Source organism: Oryctolagus cuniculus, chromosome 6, assembly GCF_051225735.1.
Source record: "Oryctolagus cuniculus isolate XC-2025 breed Fujian yellow rabbit chromosome 6, ASM5122573v1, whole genome shotgun sequence".
NCBI lineage: Eukaryota > Metazoa > Chordata > Mammalia > Lagomorpha > Leporidae > Oryctolagus > Oryctolagus cuniculus.
The window spans coordinates 59,001,709-59,025,301 of record NC_142872.1 but is presented as its reverse complement, the minus strand read 5'-3'; the positions used below and the strand labels follow the sequence as shown (position 1 = coordinate 59,025,301).

The 23,593-nt window shown below is 43.6% G+C and overlaps 1 protein-coding gene across 4 annotated transcripts in view; it reads right to left on the bottom strand.

Moving 5' to 3' along the window:
- Positions 1 to 603: 603 nt before the first annotated feature.
- The window catches only part of GABRP (gamma-aminobutyric acid type A receptor subunit pi), a 35,965-nt gene continuing 12,975 nt past the window's right edge, over positions 604 to 23,593 (bottom strand). For 2 of the 4 annotated variants that reach the window (XM_008255379.5, XM_002710375.6), the window contains 4 exons: positions 16,759 to 16,896; positions 11,775 to 11,927; positions 10,454 to 10,641; positions 5,730 to 8,120 (listed from right to left, as the gene is read on the bottom strand). In XM_008255379.5, the coding sequence (XP_008253601.1) occupies positions 7,818 to 8,120; positions 10,454 to 10,641; positions 11,775 to 11,927; positions 16,759 to 16,896 (782 nt within the window). In that variant the 3' untranslated portion in view covers positions 5,730 to 7,817. Of the gene's footprint in view, positions 736 to 5,729; positions 8,153 to 10,453; positions 10,642 to 11,774; positions 11,928 to 16,758; positions 16,897 to 23,593 lie in introns of those variants that run through there. The other 2 variants (XM_017341251.4, XM_017341252.4) reach the window with 2 other exon arrangements.

The window sequence follows — 23,593 nt, the reverse complement described above, 5'->3', positions numbered from 1 at the left end:
AACCAAAAGTATTAAGTAGAACAAACAAAAAAATACTAAGAGGGATAACATATTAAGTTGCTCATCAACAGTCAGGGTGAGGGCTGATCAAGTCACCGTTTCTCATAGTGTTCATTTCACTTTCACAGGTTTCCTTTTTGGTGCTCAGTTAGTTGTCACCTATCAGGGAGAACAAGTGGTATTTGTCCCTTTGGGATTGGCTTATTTCACTCAGCATAATGTTTTCCAAATTCCTAACCAATTCTAACTTTCTAGGGGTATGTAATATGAGCAGGATAATGTAGCAAATGAATGGGACCCATATGTGTGTTTCCATCATACATTTCCAAAATATTTTCACATTTATAATCGCGTCTTTTTTTTAAAGATTTATTTATTGATTTATTTGACAGTCAGAGTTACACAGAGAGAGGAGAGGCAGAGAGAGAGAGAGAGAGAGAGAGAGAGAGAGGTCTTCCATCTGCTGGTTCACTCCCCAATTGGCCGCAACAGCTGGAGCTGAGCCGATCTGAAGCCAGGAGTTTCTTCTGGGTCTCCCACGTGGGTGCACGGGCCCAAGGACTTGTGCCGTCTTCTACTGCTTTCCCAGGACGTAGCAGAGAGCTGGATAGGAAGTGGAGCAGCCGGGTCTCAAAACAGCTCGCACATGGGATGCTGGCGCTTCAGACCAAGGCGTTAACCCGCTTGTGCCACAGCGCCAGCCCCTGTAGCCTTGTCTTTAACCACACCGCACACCTGTGAGAAAGGAAGGGCGAGTACTTCTATGCCACTTGACATATTAGGAAATTTAGGCAAATAGAGATGAAGTTAACGGCAGAGGTCTCTAGACTTTCATTGCTAGGCTCCTCCACTAAATCAAACTGGATGAGTCTTTTGGGATAATGTGAAAGGGTATGCAACTGGATTATTTGTGGAAAAGAAATAACTTGATAAATTATATTAAATTACTACAGGAGTAGATAAACAATTCTATTTCCCCTGTTGAGAATTTGCCTTTGAATCCCACTGTGAAATGGATTAGAATGTTTTGTTAGGATGTAAGCAGTATACACACCCAGAAAAGGTACATCTCATTTTCTTTCAAATGGATATTTTCTCCTGGGACTTCTTTACATTCTGAAAATTCACTTTGTTGTTGCATTCCAAGGTTTGTGGCTCTAAATGCCATAGCATTCAAGGCTAACTTTTATTGGTGATATTTGTGGTTATCACTTTCCACTGTCATCTGTCCCCTTTCCTTTGTTTTGTCTCAGAGATACAATATGATTTAGGAATGAGGGCTTTTTGATTCTTTAAGATACATTTTGGCAAATTGGTTCAGTAACTTGTTATTGAAAAGCAAAATTCATCAGGGATGTATTTATCTACTTCTTCTAAAAATAAATCTCTCATAGAGACTAGTTATTTATTCATCAGTCATGCCACATTTCTTTCTTTTTTTATTTGACAGGTAGAGTTATAGACAGTGAGAGAGAGAGACAGAGAGAAAGGTCCTCCTTCCATTGGTTCACTCCCCAAATGGCCACTATGGCCAACGCTGCGCCGATCCGAAGCCAGGAGCCAGGTGCTTCTTCCTGGACTCCCATGTGGGTGCAGGGACCCAAGAACTGGGGCCATCCTCCACTGCCCTCCCAGGCCACATCAGAAAGCTGGACTGGAAGAGGAGCAACCAGGACTAGAACTGGCACCCATATGGGATGCTGGTGCCACAGGCAGAGGATTAACCAAGTGAGCCATGGCGCCAGCCCCACGTTTCTGTATTTTATGAGGATGTATCTGCATTCTTTTGTTAAATACGTCCATGAAAATATTTATCCTTTAAAAAAATTCACAACTTCTTCTAAAATTCAGAAATTAAACAAGAGTCATAATCCACAAGGTTGCATGCACAATGAAACTCAGATTGTCAAGGCCTCTACCTCGAGAGCACACACAGGACAGGTTGGTGGGTCAGACTGGAAGAGGCCAGACAAAGGAGACAGGAGTCCAAGCTGGAGAGGTGCTTTTTTGTTGCAACTCATGAACTCACATTTCTTGGCCCAGTCCTCTCCCTTCATCAGTCTGAGAGTTCCTTTGATGGAACTTTGGAGGCACTGTTGTCCTGACTTTCTTGAATGTGACCTAGGAGGCACCATTCAAGCCACGGCCCCTCTTACCCGTTGCAGAAGCCAAACTCTTTGGTGGCAGGGACTCTAATTTTTTGCCTGCCCATGTAGCTCATGTGCATGGCTGTTAAGATTTGGCATCTCAAAAACTGGGCATTGTGTTGAAGAACTCTGGCACCACCATATACCTGCCTCATTCTTCAGCTACATGTTTATCTCTGGATGCTTTTTTGTCATGTTGCAATCATATCAGAAATGGAAGCTTTCCTGTGCCTTCTTGGCACCAACATAGAAGAGCCAGTGAGACAAAGGAAAAGTTTTGCTGTCTGCCTGCTTTGCACACAGTTCATAGTCATTAATCGTGTTCAGCTGGACTCTTTTCTTCCATGTAGCAGACACACTGTGTTATCTTCTCCCCCAACAAACACAGCTTTCATGCGATTATTTTCTTCCAGGGAATTTGGCATTTGCCTTCCTATCAAAAACTCCCAGAGATCTTTGAAAACTACAGGTCTTTTTAAAAAAGAAAATTTTAATTTTTATTTATTTGAAAGGCAGAGCTACGGAGTGTGTGTGTGAGGGGGGTGAGACAGAGATCTTCCATCTGCTGGTTCATTCCACAAATGGCCACAACAGCCATGGCTTGTAACACTGAAGCCTGGGGCTTCTTCTAGGTCTCCCAAGTGGGTACAGCAGCCCAAGCTCTTGGATCACCCTCTGTTGACTTCCCAGGCATATTAGCAGGGAGCTGGATTGGAAGTGGAGCAGCAGGTCTCGAATCGGCACCCATTTGGGATGCCTGCTATGCCACAACGCTAGCCCCTGAAAAATACAGGCCTTGAGTCCATAGGTCCGGGGTAAGATTCTGGGCTCTGTTGTCTATCACCAGTTTCGCTACTCTAGGAACCAGTGCTCTTAAGCAAAGCGTGTCTGCCCAGAGTCCCCAAGACCATGGCCAGGGTTCCTGATTTGGTGGGAGGACTCACAGGACTCATCATGCGGTCATACTCCTGACTGTGATGTATTTCAGCAGAAGAAGCCAGCTTACCAGGAAGGGAAAGGAACCTGGGGAGACTAGACACAAGCTGATGAGAATCCTCTCCGTGTGTAATCACCCAGGACTGATTCAAATCTGACACTGAATCGTGACATCACCTGTGGAATGTTGCCTGCCGGGACGCTCACCAGAAACCCAGTGCTCACTCAAGAATCTGATGGGGGACTTGTCTTGTAGGCACCCTTTCTGCCAGACTCCCAGAAGGGAATCAGATATTCAATATAAACCTTGTTGGAACAAACAGTTGAGGCACCTGAAGCCACTCATCAGTTGGGAATGCTGGGACCCCTTCCAAAATCCAGGTTCCCAGATGCCAGCCAAGGGCCAACTTTGCCACCAGGGCTAAACATAGCAGTGTCAAACACATCATGTTATCTTTTTTTCTACAGGTAACTAGGTTAAAAAGTACATTAACCAAGTTTTCTATATTGGGTAGGAGGTGAAACTTCTGAATGAAAACAGACATTCAGGATATGAGATATGAAATCCTGTTTCTTGAAGATTTTAACGATAAAATTCATAGACAGAATTCTCTATTCCCACGGAACATTTCCAGATGGAGAATCTGAGCATTTCATTATTCCACTTGAACATTTTCTTCCTTGTAAATGATTGGATTTTCTCTTGCGTTTGTTTATGGCCGTTTACCTTTTTGCAGTTCATTCATTCAGGTGAGTGGCGGAACAGCATGTCTCTGGTACAAAGTCCTGCTTGAACCTAATAATCAAGTCATTATCACTCAGCCTTGCTTTCCACGGTGTGAAAGCCCCTTCTAATTGGACTTGTTCTCCATTATTTTAATCACCTCTATTGTTTCTTTCCCTTTCCCTCTCAAAAGTGTGGGCCAAAACTGGACTCAAGGTGTTTCAACTCATACTCAAGTCTGATATATATCTAATTTATAAAAACCTTGAAAATTGCATGTAATTTACAGTATTCTAAATAATTTAAAATAGATGAAACACATCCTTTTTTCTTTCTTTTAAAAAAATCATTGATACAATATGCAATCATGCATATGCAAATTACTTTGATAATCTATTGGGTATAATTTCCTTTCTGTTAAGAGTTCTAGAAATATATTTTTTCAAGTTTTATTTATTTTTTCAAATACTGCATGTTCTCTCTTATATGTAGGATATGGAGGCTAAAATCAAAAAGAAAGAAAGAAAATACCTGAGTGTAAAGTTTTATTTATCTATTTATTAATTTGAAAGGCAGAGTCACACACACACACACACACACACACACACACACACACAGAGGTCTTCTGTCTGTTGGTTTCACTTTCCAAATGCCCACAGCAGCCAGGGCTGGGCCAGGCTGAAGCCAGGAACCAGGAACTCCATCCAGGTCTCCCACATAATGGCAGGAACTCAAGTACTTAGGCCATCATCTGCTGCCTCCCAGATTCATTAGCAAAAAGCTGAATCCAAAGCAGAGGTGGACCTAGATTCCCAGCACTCTGATACAGGATGCGGGCATCCCACCAGATGGCTTAACGTGCTGCACCACAAAGCCTGCCCCTCTATGTTTTTAAAAGCAAGAATGTTTGGCTTCAGTGGAATATAGACTGAAAAAATTTCACCATGGGCCAGCAGCTGAGAACTGTTCCATAGGTCTAAGAATGATACACATGCCGAAGAAGAACCTCCTCTCAGTCTTGGATGCAGAAACTCCTACTGACAGCTTGCTGTACTTCTATTACACTTGCCTGTCACTGACAGCTTGTACTGCCCGTTTTTTCTAACAGTTCTCCCCTGAACTGTCTACTCCTTTCCTGCTTGTGGTCTACAGTAATCCCATGTTCGTCTCTTCTGTGTGCATTTTTCCATTTCTCCCTCTCTTTCATTTCAAAATTTACTTATTAAAAGCCATTTACTTATTAAATGACTGTCTTCCTATATTTACATGACTTTCTATATTGAACTATTGCTGTTCATAATATTAAAGTCATTAAAGATGATATCCCCATGACTTAGAGGATGCTCAACCCCATCTAATTTCATGTCCTTGGGAAACCTGATGAGGTTAGTCTTGATATTCTCACCCAAGAAATGAAAAGTTTGAATAAAGTGAGTCTTGTACCATTCTGAGTACAGAACTATATAATATTAGGGTTTTTTTTTTTTTTACTGAGAACTTTAATGTTGTGTTCTATAGAGTGATTTTAAAGAATCCAAAAATAATCATTTTTTCCCAGAGTGTCTTCTCTAACTATAAAGCTATCATTGAATAAAAGCAAAAGAATTCCAAAACACTAAAGAAGGCTTAGAAGAGGATCTGTGACATTTTTTTGAGAATCAAATCTTTCATTACCACCAGGCCCAGCTGTTTAAAGTAAGGCAATTGTGGTGGTGTAGGGATGTCCAAGAAAAGCATCAGCGGCATTATCAGTGTTAACTGTTTCCTTGGAAGGAAATGGTGGGGTGCGAGTGTACCTGCGTGCTATCTGGGGTCGGGAGGAACCTGAAGCTGAAAGAGCATGAGACCGTGGAGTTTGCCCAGTGATGTATATTTTTACCAACAGGGATCTTACCGCACACATTCTTTAGACGACCACTTGATTTGGTGGGTAGTTAACACGTGCATTTATTTCACAGTTTCACATTTTACAGTTATCCTCAGATAATGTTTAAAAGGGGCTTCAGAGCAAATATTTCAAGCCTTTTTTTTAACAAAAAATCACAAATATGATCAAAGCAAACAAATACATTCCACCTCTTTTAATCAACTCATTCCAATTAGAAACATTCTGTTAGCATATAGGCTGATCAAACCCTTTGAAATGGAATTGTAGACATATCGCAATGGGAAAATTGAGAGTCTATGGATATAGGGAGTTGTAGAAGAGAAATGATCTCTAAAACCATGGTTTATTTCTGAAAGAAAAGGTGAAATTGTGCATTTATTAGAAAAAGAAGTTAAAGAATTAAGACAGTGGGATCCTTCAACATAACCAAAGCAGGAGGCTTTACCCTGGCACACTCACAAATCACCATATGTGTGCTGTTAGCTTAGCTTGGCCAGGGAACTGGAAGAGATGCATGTTTGTGCTTCTTATGTTGAAGTGAGACTGGCTGGGCTTGGAGAAGATAGCTCACCTGTTACCTGAACATAGGTTCTTTAAGTGTCCATTATTAGAAAGTCCAGAACCCGGGGCCAACATTCTGCTGCTCATGTATGCAGATAAGCCACTCAGAGTGGTCCAGCCAGAAGGATCAGGGATCTGCGCAAGGCCAAGGTTACTTGAGCTAAGACACTTGTTTCTGGGTGATACAGCTCATTATCTAGGAAGCATTATTCCTGGTCATGAGAGCATAGGGATGAAAGCTCCTCTTGGAAAGATGCAGGGGATTTTCAGCTTGGAAAGCATTGCTGAATACTAGAGCAGCAAAAATGACAGAGGACTCGGACTGTGTCAACCTGGTGCTTTCAGTACCTCACCAGTTTGTGAGTGCAGGCAGCTAGAAAATGGACTCAATTCTGCAAGTTTTCATGTCAAAGTCCAGATGTAGACATCTAGAACAGACATGAAAATTCTTCCATTTCAAACCCTGTTTTGGGAAAAGCAACAGGAATTCTAAACCAATAGGAATGGTTTGGAACTGATGTACTTACAGTAAAATGATGAGACATGCTTAAGGCAGGAGTGATGTCCCCATGTCCTTCCAGTCTGGGGAATCCATTACATCTTGGGAACAGGGATTCCTGCTTTAGATTATTGATTCATTAACTTTTCTTTCACTTATACTTGATTTTTTAATGACAGAACTTACTGGAATTTGGGGACAATTCTGTGCTATTAAATAATACTCATCACTAAAAACTCATCTTGCTATTGAGCTAGTTCAGTGACTTGCAGTGAATTGAAAGCCCACGTTGCATTTGAATCAAAAACAAAAACTGGAAACTATTACTCCCTGCATAGATAACAATCGGCTATATAAACATGGCAGAAATTTAATAGTGTGGATGGTTAACTGAGAAACAACCCCTGACACTTGCTGGTTACCTGATACATGGAACAGAGTCCTTCCCATTTTCCATAGAAGGTGAATCCAGCCCAGGGCGTCACTGAGCAAGCAGCCTGGAGTAGGTTTGTAAGCTTGGGCTCCAGGGGGTGTCCTTTATACATAAATACGAGAGAGGAACAGGCAGCTATTTCCATTCCATGTACAACCACTTGATCTGGTGGGTAGCTAAATGGTGTATTTATTTCACACTTTCACATCCTTACAGTAATCTTTAGATAATATTTAAATAGGGTTTAAGAGCAGTTACTTCCTTTTAAATATATATTTTTAAAAATTACAAATATGATCAAACCATACAACCACATTCCACCTCTTTTCAATCAACCCATTCTTATGAGAAATACTTTGTTAGCAGATCAGGAGATCAAACCCATTGAAATGGAATTGTACAAGTATCTCAGTGGGAAAAAGGGTCAGGGCTAGTGTTGGGTGCTGCTAGGATTTCCATGCAATTTAGAATAATAGTTGGAGGTCCATTCTTTGAGGAAAAATGTCCAAATGTTATTTTAGTTATTTGTAGTACCATTAGATTAGGGTGCTCAGTTGGTCTAGGGTACAATTTACATCATTACTTTGTTCTGTTGAGGATCTACAGCATGCAGAAAGTTCAACTTTGCCTCAAAAATACATGTAATATGCCCAGTAAAATACATTGGCTAACATAAAAACCAAAGGAAACAGTAATTTAGAATAGCGATCAACATTACTGGGGTTTTGAATTGTGAAATAATCAACAATCCGGCCCATTTTTTCTCGGAAGACAAACTTAAACTTGTCACTGGTTTTCATTGTCAAGTCACTGTAGTTGACATTATCACCAGAAATTTCAATGCTGGCAAAGCTGATCTTTCGTTTAAAACTGGAAATGGAGCTGTTGATGATGTTGGTAATGTTGACTTCTTCCACTTCCTTCGTTGTTCCCTAGTTCACAGACAATGTGTTAGCTTGGAAGACTGGACGCAGCAAAATAAATACAGAAAAAAAGTTTAGGGGTTTCTGTATTGAATAATTAGGATTAATATGCGTGGCATTGTGTGCCTCTGAAATTGGCTGGCAAGACAGATTTGGAGTACTGTTATCTTACCCGCAGGTCACCAGCACGTGTAACAGGGTGGATTACAACTGCCCACTCTGGATATGCAGAGCTGTGTACTCAATCCCAAAGACTCAGGGTTCAAATCCTATTCTGTGTCTCATTATTGTGGAACTTTAGCTACCTTCATCTCGTTAAGATTCAATATCCCTGCCTGCAAAATGGTGATATTGATCATTGAAACCCACTTCATGAGATGGTTGAGAAGACAAATGGTAAAAAATTATGAAGAGCATCTGGTAGGTGTTTGATGAATTCCATTCTGTCCCGGGGAAAAGGGGGCAACATTATAAGAGCTGGTAAAAATCAGCTAAGTCTGAGATCTGCACCACGTAAGTAGTAACACTCCTTGCAACTTCAGGGGATTTTTCATTCTCCAACATGACTAGGGCAACACAGAATGCGGGCAGTGTAGTGGTATCAGAGAAAGTGTGTTGTAGGTGCCTGGCCAGTCCATTACTAGGTGTGGAGTCTTGGATAAGTTACCTCCCTCTTGGAGTGGCAGATTCCTCAACAGTAAAATCAAGACAACAATGGTACTCATTTCTTTGTGTTGCTGAGTGGACTGATGGAGGTGTTGCTAGGCGTTTAGGGTATAGCAAGTACTCTATAGTGTATCTACTACTCCACACAAGCATTTGGTGTCTTTAGTGGAAGATCTCAGTAATTTTCCAACCTTCCTTCTGTCCACCTAGCAACTCTAGATTATTTTGGGGTAATTAAACTTATTTCCTCTTAGGGAAGCCCAAAAGAGTAAAGCAATTGAAACCCACATCTTCTTTGGCTAGCACACATGAACATCTGCTGGTGGTACTTGGGTAGTAGGAATGTATAACTCACTGTTCATGGAGTCAAGCACAAGGGGAAAAGCAACTGAATCTCTGGGCTGTTCTCATGCCTCATTTTCTCACTATTGGACTGTGAGGTCCAGCACTTTGCTAAAGGCGGCCCCCCTTCTGGATGGGATCTCTATCATTTTCTTGTCTGGTAGCATGAGCTTTAATGTGTAAATATCCAAACAACCCCAGGGTTCCCTGAGCCTGAAAAGTAATGGTTAGGAGCATGACCCATTGACCACTGCAAGTGGGAATGACAGAGAAGTGTCAGGCTTTGGAGCCAAGGGGATTTGGGCTGGAGTCCCCACTCTACCTCTTACTACCCATGTTCCTGGTATATTACTGATCTTATTCTTCAGATTCCAAAACTGTAAAAATGGAGATAACAACATCACTGGATTGTTAGGAGTGTTTGAAATGACACAATATTTGAGGGGCTGGGGTTTGGTTGCAGAGGGTTAAGCCACCGCTTGTAAAGTCAGCTTGAGTCCTGGTTGCTCTATTTCTGAACCAACTGCCTGCTAATGTGCCTAGGAAGGCAGAAGATGACGACTCAAGTGCTTGGGCCCCTGTCACCAATATGGGAGACTGGGGTGGAGTTCCTGGCTCTTGGATGTGGCCTGGCACAGGCCTGGCTATTGCTGGCATTTGGGCTATGAACCAGCAGATGGAAGCTTGCTCTCTCTCTCTCTCCCTCTCCCTCCTTCTCCAACACTGCCTTTCAAACAAATGAATGAATAAATAAACGAATCTTTAAAATAATACACTATTTGTCAAGGGTTTATTACTATGTCTGGCATGTGTAAATACTTGATAAATAATAACCATTATTATTCAGAGAACTGGACCATGGTATTCTACTGCTAAGTCAAATAATGAGCATCTTTCCCATTAGCAAAAAATCAAAGAAATTTGTCACAATTTAATTTTTCCACATATTCAGTAAACCATTACTTTTATAGTTTAACATAAGAATATAACAAAATAATTAAATAGTAACTATTATTAATTAATCAGAACTTTGTAAGCAGCTGATAACGTTTTGTTTTATGCTGGATTTTTGTCAGTGTTTGTTCTGGTAGTGGTGATTTTGTGTTGCCTATGTGTAACACACTCTTTTCTGCTGGAGATTAAATGTACTGCTGTTTCATTGAATTTGGTGAAAAGAACAGTCAAGGGCGCTGCGACTTTCAGATGTGTCTGGCTGAACAAGGACAAGACTCAGTGGAGCAAAGTGAATCACTGGGGGTCAGGAGCAGGGCCAGCTCGTGGCTACAAAACCAGCACATGACACAGGTGAGAGACAGGGACCTCAAAATTCTTACCCTATCTTTGGCTGCCATCTGCTGTAAGGAGCTGTAGTGAGCAACTGCGTATTCCAGCAAGGCCCCAAACACGAAGCTAAAGCAGATCCCCAGGTACACGTCGATGGCCTTTATGAAGCAGTTGGTGTTAGGAAGAGAAGTGCGGGACCCAATCATCAGTGTGGTCATGGATAACACAGTGGTCACGCCTGGGAAAGCAGGCAGGAAAGATTCCAGTTAATCCCCATCACCCAGCACAGTGTTTCCATTCTGGAATTGGCAGAGGGAGGACACGACTCAGAAATGGAACATATCTGGTTTTGAAAAGCATGCAACGTGGGGGCTGGGGCTGTTGTGTAACCGCCTGCAGTGCCGGCAGCCCATATGGGTGTCGGTTCGAGTCCCAGCTGCTCTGCTTCTGATCCAGCTCCCTGCTCATGCACCTGGGACAGTAGCGGAGGGTGGTCAAGTGCTTGGACCCCTGCACCCACGTGGGAGACCAGAAGAAGCTCCTGGCTTTGGCCTGGCCCAGCCCCGGCTGTTGCAGCCATCTGGGGAGTAAACCAGCAGATGGAAGATTCTCTTTCTCTCTCTGAATCTCAGCCTTTCAAATAAATAAATAAACAAATTAAAAAAAAAAAAAAGCATGCAACCTTCTTGACCAGAGTTGAGTTGATTTGTCTTTTTTTTTTTTTTTTTTTTTTTTTTTTTGACAGACAGAGTGGATAGTGAGAGAAAGGTCTTCCTTTGCCGTTGGTTCACCCTCCAATGGCCGCCACCGCTGGTGCGCTGCGGCTGGCGCACCGTGCTGATCCGAAGGTAGGAGCCAGGTACTTCTCCTGGTCTCCCATGGGGTGCAGGGCCCAAGCACTTGGGCCATCCTCCACTGCCTTCCTGGGCCACAGCAGAGAGCTGGCCTGGAAGAGGGGCAACCGGGACAGAATCCGGCACCCCGACCGGGACTAGAACCCGGTGTGCCGGTGCCGCTAGGTGGAGGATTAGCCTATTGAGCCCCGGCGCCGGCCTGTCCATTTCTTATAGACATGACTGGTAAGGATTTCTAAATGCATTACCCCTTATCTTCCTCGATGTGGGTTAGTGAGCACACAAAATAACCAACAATGGATCTTATCACAATTACCTGTCACTGTAAAACATAAGTTTAAAAATGCACTACTGCTGCAGTAGTCTCTTTCTGTCTCTGACTCTCTCTCTGTGAAAAAAGTCGCTCAAGAAACCAACTATTGGAACTACCTCGTTAATATCAAGAAAATAATGGCAGGAAGTAAAAAAAGGTGAGTATCTGGTAGCCCGATTTTGGCCACCTGTGGGAGCCGCTTACCAATGCAGGTTCTCGCAGGAACTGAATCGAGGGAGATCCAAAATGACACCCAGGACAACACCACCAAGAAAGTGGAGGGGACGTAGGTTTCCAAAATGAAATACAGGACATTCCTCCGAAGCTCAAATTGCAAGACCAGGCGTGTGTAATTTCCTGAGGGGATTAACAAGAGCTGTGAAATCATGCCTGTTCACGAAGCGCCATGGTTTCCCCAGGGATATTTAACTCAGCTAGACTCATGTTAAGCCCTCTACTATTCATGAAAACCTAGTTAATTTGAATTGTCAGTATGGTTTCCACAAAAGGCATTGCTGTAGCCTGGGGTGGAGTTATAGGGATGCTTCTGCCCCCACCATGTTCTCTTTGTGTGTTTCTCTTTCACAGTATTCATACAGCGCAGTATTCCAATGACATCATAACCACTGGTTTCTGTGACATCTACCTCACCAGGATGTGAGCCTCTGGGGAAAAAACCCCCTCCCTTCCTCCCTCCCTCCCTCCCTCCCTCCCTCTCTCCCTCCCTCCCTTTCTACCATCCTTTCTTCTTTCAAGATTATTTACTTATTTGAAAGTCAAAGTTATGGAGAGTAAAAGAGAGATCTTCCACTTGCTGGTTCACTCCTCAAATGGCCACAATGACCAGAGCTGGGCCAGGCTGAAACCAGGAGCCAGAAGCTTTGGGTCTCCTTAGTGGGTGGCCAGGGTCCAAGTACTTGGGTCATCTTCCACTGTTTTCCCAGTCTCATTAGCAAGAAATTGGATTGGAAGTAGTGCAGTTGGGACTCAAACTGGCACCCATATGGGATGCCAGCACTGCAGATGGCAGCTTAACCTGCTGTGCTACAGCACTGGCCCTCTTTTTTATTTTTTAAGATTTATTCATTTGTTTGTTTATTTCTTTATTTGAAAGGCAGAATAACAGAAGCAGAGAGAGAGAGAGAGAGAGAGAGAGAGAGAGAGATCTATCTTCTATACACTGGTATAGTCTCCAAATGGCCACAATGGCTAGGGCTGATCGCAGCCTGACTCTTTCACAAGTAGGTATTCGATAAATATCTGTTTAATGGATAGTACCTGTATCCATTTTCCAAGGCCATGAGAAATCTTTCAAAAAGTGTGTGGAGGGGCAGCCATATGTCTGAACAGTTTAGATACTGTTTTGGGCACCTGCATTTCCTATCTGAGTGCCCGACTTTGAATCCCAGCTCTGCCCTTGATTCTAGCATTCCTGCTAACGTGCACCCTGAAAGGCAGCAAGTAGGGGGGTCACCGCCACCCATGTGGGAGACTCAGACTGAGTTCCTGGCTCCTGGATTCCACCTGTGCTGATCCTGGCTGTTGCAGGAATCTGGGGAGTGAGCCAGTAGATGGGAGATCTCTGTCTCTCTGCCTTTGAGATAAAATAAATGAATAAATAAAGATTTAAAAGCAATTTGTGTAAAGTCAATATGTGAAAAAATATGCATGGATTTCAAAAAATTTGCACCGAAATGAACTCATATTTTCAAGTTCACTTTTTTGATGAACTTTTTGAAGTGCCCTCACACTATGGAATGGACCTACTGGAGCTCTTAGATAGAATTTAATTTTTGATGATTTCAGAGGCATCCTGGACTTAATTGTACTTTGTGACCATCCTTTGGACACCACAAATATATTCTGGATGTGGGGAATGAAGGTAACAGACAGCTATGGCTCATAGAATTCCCTGTGGCACACGGACTGCTGGAGCACAACACACGCCCCTGGGTTGGAAGATCCAGTGACCCACCCGCCATGCCTCACGTAGGGCAGGAGAGCACAGAGCAGACATAGCAGCAGCAGGCAGGACGGACAGGTGGAGAGGGTCCCCCCTGAGACGGGAGAAGTCTGAAGAGTGGCGTGGGCAATAAGCAGCGAAGTGGATGAGTGCCGCTCCTCCCTAATGCCACGCCCACAGTTAAGTCTGGGACTGAAACTTGTACTATTAGGTAACTGCAACAGAAATATTCCTGGGGGAATATAGTATAGGATACAAATATTTAATTTTAGAGCTAGATGGGACCCAAGAGATTACTTTTTATTTTACTTTGTTGGAGCAGAAATCAAGACAGGAAGTTTTAGCCCCTTGACTAAGGATCCATAGTTGATGTGAGAAGCAAGATTAAAAACCAGGTCTTTTCCTCGAATAGCTAAAGCAATCTTGTACAACCAAAACAAAGCCGGAGGCATCACAATACCAGATTTCAGGACATACTACAGGGCAGTTGTAATCAAAACAGCATGGTACTGGTACAGAAACAGATGGATAGACCAATGGAACAGAATAGAAACACCAGAAATCAATCTGAACATCTACAGCCAACTTATATTTGATCAAGGATCTAAAACTAATTCCTGGAGTAAGAACAGTCTATTCAATACATGGTGCTGGGAAAACTGGATTTCCACATGTAGAAACATGAAGCAAGACCCCTACCTTACACCTTACACAAAAATCCACTAACATGGATTAAAGACCTAAATCTATGATCCGACACCATCAAATTATTAGAAAATATTGGAGAAACCCTGAAAGATATAGGCACAGGCAAAGACTTCTCGGAAAAGACCCCAGAGGCACAGGCAGTCAAAGCCAAAATTAACATTTGGGATTGCATCAGATTGAGAAGTTTCTGTACTGCAAAAGAAACAGTCAGGAAAGTGAAGAGGCAACCGACAGAATGGGAAAAAATATTTGTGAAGTATGCAATAGACAAAGGATTAATAACCAGAATCTACAAAGAGATCAAGAAACTCCACAACAACAAAACAACCCCCCCCCCCACTTAAGAGATGGGCCAATGACCTCAATAGACATTTTTCAAAAGAGGAAATCCAAATACTAACAGGTAGAATTAAAAAGGGAGAGAACGATCCAACATGGGAAGTGGGATACACAGCAGACTCATAGAATGGCGGATGTCCTAAACAGCACTCTGGCCTCAGAATCAGCCCTTAAGGCATGTGGATCTGGCTGAAAAGCCCATAAGAGTATTTCAGGCATGGAAAGGCAAGACACTCTGGGGAAAAAAAAACTAAAAGAAAGATCTCTGCGAGTGAGATCCCTGTGGAAAGAATGGGTCATCAAAGAAGGAGGTACCTTTCTCTGAAGGGAGGAGAGAACTTCCACTTTGACTATTGCCTTGTCTAAATAAGATCAGAGTTTGTGATCTCAAGAGACTTCCATAGCCTTGGCAACTCATGACAAGAGCCTAGGGTAATTACTGACGCCATAAACAAGAGTGTCAATTGTTAAATCAACAACAGGAGTCACTGTGCACTTACTCCCCATGTAGGATCTCTGTCCTTAATGTGTTGTACTATGTGAATGAACAATATAACTAGTACTCAAACAGTACTTTACACTCTGTGTTTCTGTGTGGGCGCAAACTGTTAAAATCTTTACTTAATATATACTAAATTGATCTTCTGTATATAAAGATAATTGAAAATGAATCTTGATGTGAATGGGATGGGAGAAGGAGCAGGAGATAGAAGGGTTGTGGGTGGGAGGGAAGTTATGGGGGGGAAAAAGCCATTGTAATCCAAAAGCTGTACTTTGGAAATTTATATTTATTAAATAAAAGTTAAAAAAAAAACAGGTCTTTTGCCCTGTGCTTCAGGGATATTCTATGATTTTGCATTACTTGCTTTATGTTCTTGATTTTCAAATTCAGTGTATCAAAAAAAAAAAAAAAAAGCTCTGAGAATCAATGTTTGACTAAATAACAGCCCTCTCCTGAATATAGAGCAGGTTTGTGCTGCCTGCAATTAAATGATTTTGGAAACTGAAGTCATTTTTTCACATGAACCCAAATGGAAATCCGGATTTGGCAAGCTACACCAGCATCATCCTGACTTATATGTTATTTTAAAAAAATACTATAATTATTCATCCATTCTAAAAAGTCAGGAAAGATAATTGCTTACAATTTGAAAAATAGGAAAAGTGGGGGAACAACCACTTTTCTTTGCAGTCTTCTAGTTTTTAGGTAATTGTGCCCTTGATGTACATATGAATGCCAGGGTCATCTAGACGCCACTAAAATGCCGAGAAAAACTTTCAGAGTGCCAATATGGATGGGGATAATCCTTCTTTATACTATTATCACAAGGAAGTGGGAACAAAGTGACAACTGCATAGACCAAACAAATTCACATATTTTGGAAAATATCTGCCTAAAAATGCCAAGGACTGAGAAATCCAAGTTCAGTAAATGAAGTGAGCAAATAATTTTCTCTCCCAAGCTCGCAATAATTAATTGTTCATGTTCTCGTTGGATCTGCCTATGTTCTTCATTTGTGTATTCTTTAAATATTGATTTTTATTTATTTGAAAGGCAGAGTTACAAAGAGAGAGGGAGAGGCAGAGAGAGAGTGAGTGAGAGAGATCTTCCGTGTGCCTGTTTACTCCCCAGATGGCCACAACGGCTGGGGCTGTGCCAGGCCGAAGCTGGGAACCAGGAGTTTTCTCTGGATCTCCCACGTGTGGGTACAGCGGCCAAACACTTTGGCCATCCTCTGCTGCCTTCCCAGGTGCATTAGCAGGGAGCTGGATCAGAAGTGGAGCAGCTGCGACACAAACTGTCATGCATATGGGATGCCAGCATTGTCAGACAGCAGCTTAACCCACTCCGTCACAGTGCCAGTGCCAGTGAGTCTGTTTTTTCTCATATTTTTATTCTTCAGTGGCAGAGACCTGTGTTCCGGTTCGAAACATGAGTAAATCTTATGCACAAGAGAGGCACAGGATTTGACAGCTGTTAGAAAGTATCTGGAGATAAATAGTGCCAGGCTTCAGAGCTAGCCCAGGGGTCTGCCCCCCTGTGGACCAATTCAATACCAGGTGTGGGGCAGGTAGGACTGCTGAGCCCCAACTCCGCCCCTCCCACTCTGCTGAGGGATTCTGTGGACAAGAGATGACATTTCTGACTCGGCTTGCTCAATTCGTCACACCGGTTACCTGTCTCCTGCTGTGACCTGGTGACTAAGGTGAAATACCGCTGGATGGTGTACTGAGCAAGCCGCAGGTTTTCCAGCCCACGCACAGAGTCATTCCCTCTCAGCCAGGTGAACTCTACGTCATTTCCATCGTAGCCCCCTGTCAAATAAAACAGCTGGAGTCAGTGCGAGGATGAACTGATCTGGAAAGTGCTGTAAGACAGAGATAGCATGAGCTCTAGCTTGAGGGTGACACTGGCAAGGATGAGTCCATGCAAAACTTGGCATGACGTCTCCAGTGCAATTGCGGAATCTATTGAGAATTAAATGACCTCCTAAGACTACCCAGGAGAGCTGGTTCTGTGCTAAGCACTATATACACCTGGTGGCTGCTAAGCCTTTAGAAGTGACCTTTGGGACTGGCGCTGTGGTGCAGTGGGTTAGCGCCCTGGCCTGAAGCGCTGGCATCCCTTATGGGCGTCAGTTCGAGACCCAGCTGCTCCACTTCCGATCCAGGTCTCTGCTATGGCCTGGGAAAGCAGTGGAAGATGGCCCCTGCACCCACGTGGGAGACCCGGAGGAAGCTCCTGGCTCCTGGCTTCGGATTTGCGCAGCTAACTGGGGAGTGAACCATCGGATGGAAGACCTCTCTCTCTCTCTCTGCCTCTCCTCTCTCTGTGTAAATATTGACCTTCAGTATTTAAACAGCAGTTATGGAGCACATATCTGTGAACCAGAGAAGACCCAAGAGAGACACTGTCTTTCCAGACAGTCCAGCAGTTCTGAAGGGCTTTCCTGGCACTCTGGAAGCATATTTCCACATTGGTACAAATCCAAAAGCAAAACCAAAAATCCTGTAACTTGCCACATTATTGGCATCTGTAACATGTGTGCTTGAAACCTTAAAGCAATTTACTAATATATATGATAACAGTAGCAACAGTAACTTTTACAAAATATTTCTGTGAAATCCTTCACTCACAAACTTGCAAGAGACATTTCTGCATTTTTTCAATTCTAAAATAGGCATTTTAAATTGCTTCTTTAAAGATTTATTCATTTATTTGAAAGACAGGACACAGGGAAACAGGGAGAGAGAGAGAGGGAGAGAGAGAGAGAGAGAGAGAGAGGAAGAGATATATTTTCCATCTACTGTTTACTCCCCAAACAGCTGAACTACCCAGGGTTGGGCTAGGCCCACCAGGAGTTTATTTATTTATTTAAAGATTTATTTTATTTTTTGAAAGAGTTACAGAGAAAGGTAGAGACAGAGAAGTCTTCCATCAGTGAGCCCACTCCCCAGATGGCTGCAATGGCCAGAGCTGCACCGATCCGAAGCCAGGAGCCAGGAGCCAGGAGCCCCTCCAGGTCCCCCATGGATCGGAAGAGGAGCATCCGGGACTAGAACCCATGCCCATATGGGATGCCGGCACCTCAGGCCAGGGCTTTAACCCGCTATGCCACAGCGCCAGGCCCTAAAACCAGGTGTCTAGAACTCCATCCTGGTCTCCCATATGGGTGACCATGGCCGTCTTCCTCTACCTTTCCAGGTGCATTGGCAGGAAGCTGGATCAGAAGTGGAGCAGCTGGGACTTTAACCAGCATTCCAGTATGGGATGCATCTTAACCTGCTGTGCCACTATGGTGGTTCCTAAGAGGACACATTTTTAAAAAGCTCTGAAGTTTGCATGAATCTTACAATGTGTGTGTGTGTGTGTATGTGTGTATTATAGTTTGCATTTTTCCTAAATATGATTATTCAATAAACACTGTCACTTAGAATTGAGGGACTATATGTTTTCCCATTGTATACATAAAAATTCTTATATTCAGAGAGTTTGCTTAACTTTCTCAAGATCAGAAGGCAAGCTAGAAAAAAAATCAGGATTGTAAAATAGAAAATTTTAATCCCAAAGCCCACAGATGAAGATGATAAAAATAATAATAATGTCTATTGTTTAGTAAGCAACTATAAGAGCCTTATAACATTATCATCTCATTTATCTTCCAAAATGACTCTTTGAGAAGACATATTAATGGCTAATAGGTACACAAGATATTTAACATCATTAATTATTAGGAAATGCAAATCAAAATCGCAAGATACCACTTTGCACTCAATAGAGCAGCTATAATAAGAGGGACAGACAATAACTGGTGCTGAGGGCAAGCTGTCACATTGTCGAATGTTACAACTCCTATGGAAAAGAGTTTAGCAGTTTCTTAAAAACTTCAATGTAGCATTTGACCTAGAAGTCCTCTCCTAGGCATTTACCCAAGAGAAATAAAATCATGTTCACACAAAAACTTGTACACAAATGTTCACAGCGGCATTATTCCTAACACCCCAAAGATAGTAACAAACCAAGCATCCTAACCGATGAATGTACACCTGTGCCTTGCCTGTACTCTGCCTGTACGTGTACCGGTACCTGTAGCCTTATCTATCTCTACATGAAAGAATGCTGTTGCAACTCAGGAACAAAAAGGATGAATCCCTGATCCATGCTACAGCATGTCTGAACCTCAAAAACAATCCACTAAGTGGAAGAAGCCAGATGCCAAAAACCACAGATTGTACTGCTTCCTTAATATGAAATATGTCACCAAGGCAAACCCTCAGAGACAGAGAGCAGGTTATTGTTGGGGGGCGGGTGGGGGGAATAAGGAGTGATTGCAGATGAGCACTTGGGGTCTCTCTGGGGTGACAGAAGCCTTCTTGCAAAGCAGTATGGCAATGGGTTCACAACTCCTTAAATCTACTAAAAATCTTTGCCCACTTAAAATGCACCCATTTTATGATATGTGCATTAAACCTCAATAAGGCTGTTAAAAGACAACCCACTGAGCCAGACTATTATTTTTCCTACTTCACAGATGAGGGACTGAGGACCACAGAGGTTGGTTACTCAACAAAAGTCGCACAGCTAGTGATAAGAAAAGTCTTGTGATTTCAGTACCTGTGATTTTAAACACACAACTCCACTGCTTTCCATTTCAAAGGCTACTGAGAAATGTGACATACTGTTAAGTCTCAGTTTATGAGAGCCATTGTCTGGTGGGCTTATCTCCCTCTTCACAGGAAAGACAAATCTGGCCATAAGCTCATAGGGGATTTTCAGGTAAAAATGGAGGGCTTTCCTTTAGAAGCATGCAAAAGTATCTGGAAGCCAGCTTAGTTATCCAGACAGGTGTGGGATCCCTACTCCACCCCCTAAGTGAAAAATACCTCCAGAAGTGGGCAGTGCAATTCACACTTGGACCCTTTGCTTTGACAATGAGCAAATGCTCCCAATCCTTACACGGTTGCCTCTCTTTCCCATATCTGGCGGATAGGGGGAATTGGGAGGTGGTATCCGTTTTCTAGGGACAACGTTCAGAAGGAAATCCTTAGCAAGGGTTCTGTACCCAAATAACTGCTAATAAGCATTCAGTAAAAGATCCCTCTGCTCACTAGGGATGGTATCTGGGTAAGCAGAGTGCTGAAGTTTCCAGGAGAATCTTGCGCCAGGGATTTCAGATGAGCCCAGCCAAGACACATGGAGGCCAATTACTTCTTCCACGTGGGACTAAAACGAGTCCTCTTTGTGATCAACTCAAGTTTTATTCTGCCACCAAACAGCTGTATTGTTTGCAGACGGGTTTGCATGCATTTCATCAATGAGATAATTAAGCTGAATCTTTAATTAAATGTCTACTTCTGAAAAATGGCTCCTGCCTCATCGCAGGCGTGCTTCCCTGATGCTGTCCAGCGTGTCCTCACGTGCGGAGTGCCTGCTAGTCTCTGAAGCTTGACTGTCACTTCCTCCCTTCGCGGCCAGGCCTTCGTGCCTTCATTCGGCCTATCTGCGGCACTGTTTCCTAGCATGGGTGCGCAAGTCTGGTGGGCACTTCAGAGTGGCTTACTAAGGAACAACAGAGATTATTTTAACAATGCCATGGAATTCATTTGACATAATTGAGCAAATTGAGGAAGTTCTCATTCTTCATCACCAGCAAATTTCCAGATTATGATTTAGGTATCCATTGACTGGCATTACCGCCTTAGGCTTCACATACATAGATAATTTCTTTGAGAAGTTGGAAGAAGTCACATGAGAGATGTCATGGATTGCTTTGTGTATTTGTAATTTCTAACCTCTGCTGTGTTCCTTCTTGTTTCCCTTGCCTTACTACATTCTGTGTCATACTCCTCCTTGTCCTTTTGGCCAACCCTAATGTCTTATTCTGAGTGACACATCTCTTGGGAAACCTCTGAACTCCCCCAGGTCTCCACAATACCATTGCTTTTTTTTTTTTTTTTGACAGGCAGAGTGGTCAGTGAGAGAGAGAGACAGAGAGAAAGGTCTTCCTTTTGCCGTTGGTTCACCCTCCAATGGCCGCCGCAGCCGGCGCGCTGTGGCCGGCGCACCGCGCTGATCCAATGGCAGGAGCCAGGTACTTATCCTGGTCTCCCATGGAGTGCAGGGCCCAAGCATTTGGGCCATCCTCCACTGCACTCCCTGGCCACAGCAGAGAGCTGGCCTGGAAGAGGGGCAACCGGGACAGAATCCGGCACCCCGACCAGGACTAGAACCCGGTGTGCCGGCGCCGCAAGGCGGAGGATTAGCCTAGTGAGCTGTGGTGCTGGCTACCATTGCTTCTTACTGTTACCATATATTCTTCCCTAATTACTTCAAAGTCCTGTATTAGACTAAAAGCATCTTGAATATGGGAACGTCAATTTATCTTTGCATTGAAAATACCTACCACCATGAGTAATACGGAGCAATCATTGTGTGTTGAATGGATGAAATGATTGCATTTAAATGAAGACAGACAAGCAGAACTCAACCAGGCATACAGGCTAGCTGGAGACTACAGGAACGACATGCCAAACTACATTGTTGAGATGATACTAATAGCTTTCCTTGGGACACACAGGAAAGGGAAAATACTGGCTTTGATCCTGAGTCATGACAAGGAGCTGGCACAGGAATATGTTTGGGATCATGATATGGTCTGGTGTTCAGCTCAACATTCCAGCAGGATTTGGGCAATCCTAAACAAGTATCATGAGATTACTCGATTTTTGGAAAATAATAATAAATGGGTACTGGAGAAACTGGGAAGGAGTTATTAAAAATTATCCTCATATTACTGTTTAAAGGCATTTTATGGTGCCCCCAGGAAAAAAAATATAGCTCAGGTCACAAACAAGCCTCTGGGACAGTGTCTCAGTGTGACTCCAGCTGAGTGGAAGAGCTGTCAGAACTAGCAAGCCTTTGGAATCAACACCCACTTGGGGCCCGCACTGTGGCGTGCAGGTAAAGCCGCCACCTGCAGTGCCAGTATCCCATATGGGCACCGGTTCAAGTCCCTTCTGCTCCACTTCTGATCCTGCTCTCTGCTGTGCCCTGGAAAAGCAGTAGAAGGTGGCCCAAGTCCTTGGACCCCTGCACCCACGTGGGAGACCCGGAAGAAGCTCCTGGATCCTGGCTTCAGATCAGCACAGCTCCAACCATTGTGGCCGTTGCGGCCAACTGGGGAGGGAACCAGTGGATGGAAGACTCTCTCTCTCTCTCTCTCTCTCTCTCTCTCTCTCTCTGTGTGTGTGTGTAACTCTGAATTTCAAATAAATAAATAAATCTTTTAAAAAAATACCCACGCTATCTGGGTTCAAGTTTCAGTGCTGATACTTATTATTGTGTTCCTTTGAGAAAGTTACTACATCATAATGAGCCTCAATTTCTGTTCCTGTAAGGTGAAAAAAGCGGTATTCATCTCAGGATTCTGAAAAACATCTAATAGATTGCCTGGCAGGGAGAAAGCAACTGATGAATGGATGCTATAGTATTTATCAGGAAAAGAACATTTATATTATGATTGTTGCTGATGAAAAAGTTCAAGCAGATCAGGGCACTGGCAGGCTGGAGACACCTGTGTTGTCTCCTGCCAGAAGTCTATAGTTCACTAGTCTCTCTCCCTTCTCTGCAGTGCTTTGTGAGGCTGTTTTAGAAAACACAGTGCCTGGGGCCGGCGCTGCAGCTCAATAGGCTAATCCTCTGCCTTGCGGCGCCGGCACACCGGGTTCTAGTCCTGGTCGTGGAGCCGGATTCTGTCCCGGTTGCCCCTCTTCCAGGCCAGCTCTCTGCTGTGGCCAGGGAGTGCAGTGGAGGATGGCCCAGGTGCTTGGGCCCTGCACCCCATGGGAGACCAGGATAAGTACCTGGCTCCTGCCATCGGATCAGCTTGGTGTGCTGGCTGCAGCGCACCGGCCACGGAGGCTATTGGAGGGTGAACCAACGGCAAAGGAAGACCTTTCTCTCTGTCTCTCTCTCTCTCACTGTCCATTCTGCCTGTCAAAAAAAAAAAAAGAAGAAGAAGAAGAAAGAAAACACAGTGCCTGGGGCAGGCGCTGTGGCGCAGTGGGTTAAAGCCCTGGCCTGAAGTGCCGGCATCCCATATGGGCACCAGTTCTAGTCCACTTCTGACTCTAGCTCTCAGTCTAGTTCCACTTCTGATCCAGCTCTCTGCTATGGCCTGGGAAAGCAGAAGATGGCCCAAGTCCTTGGGTCCCTGCACCTGCATGGGAGATTTGGAGGAAGCTCCTGGCTGCTGGCTTTGGACTGGCACAGCTCTGTCCTTTGCGGCCATCTGGGGAATGAATCAGCAGATGGAAGACCTTTCTCTCTGTCTCTACCTCCCTGGAACTCTGTCTTTCAAATAAATAAAATAAATCCTTAAAAAAATAAGTAAACACAGTGCCTTTGCCTATCTGTGGGCAAATGAAAAGAACATTGACAAAAAGTCCGTGACCTCTTCAACAGCTTCTGTAGGACCTGTGGTTATTGGATTTTGGTGGTGTGAGGGGTGGA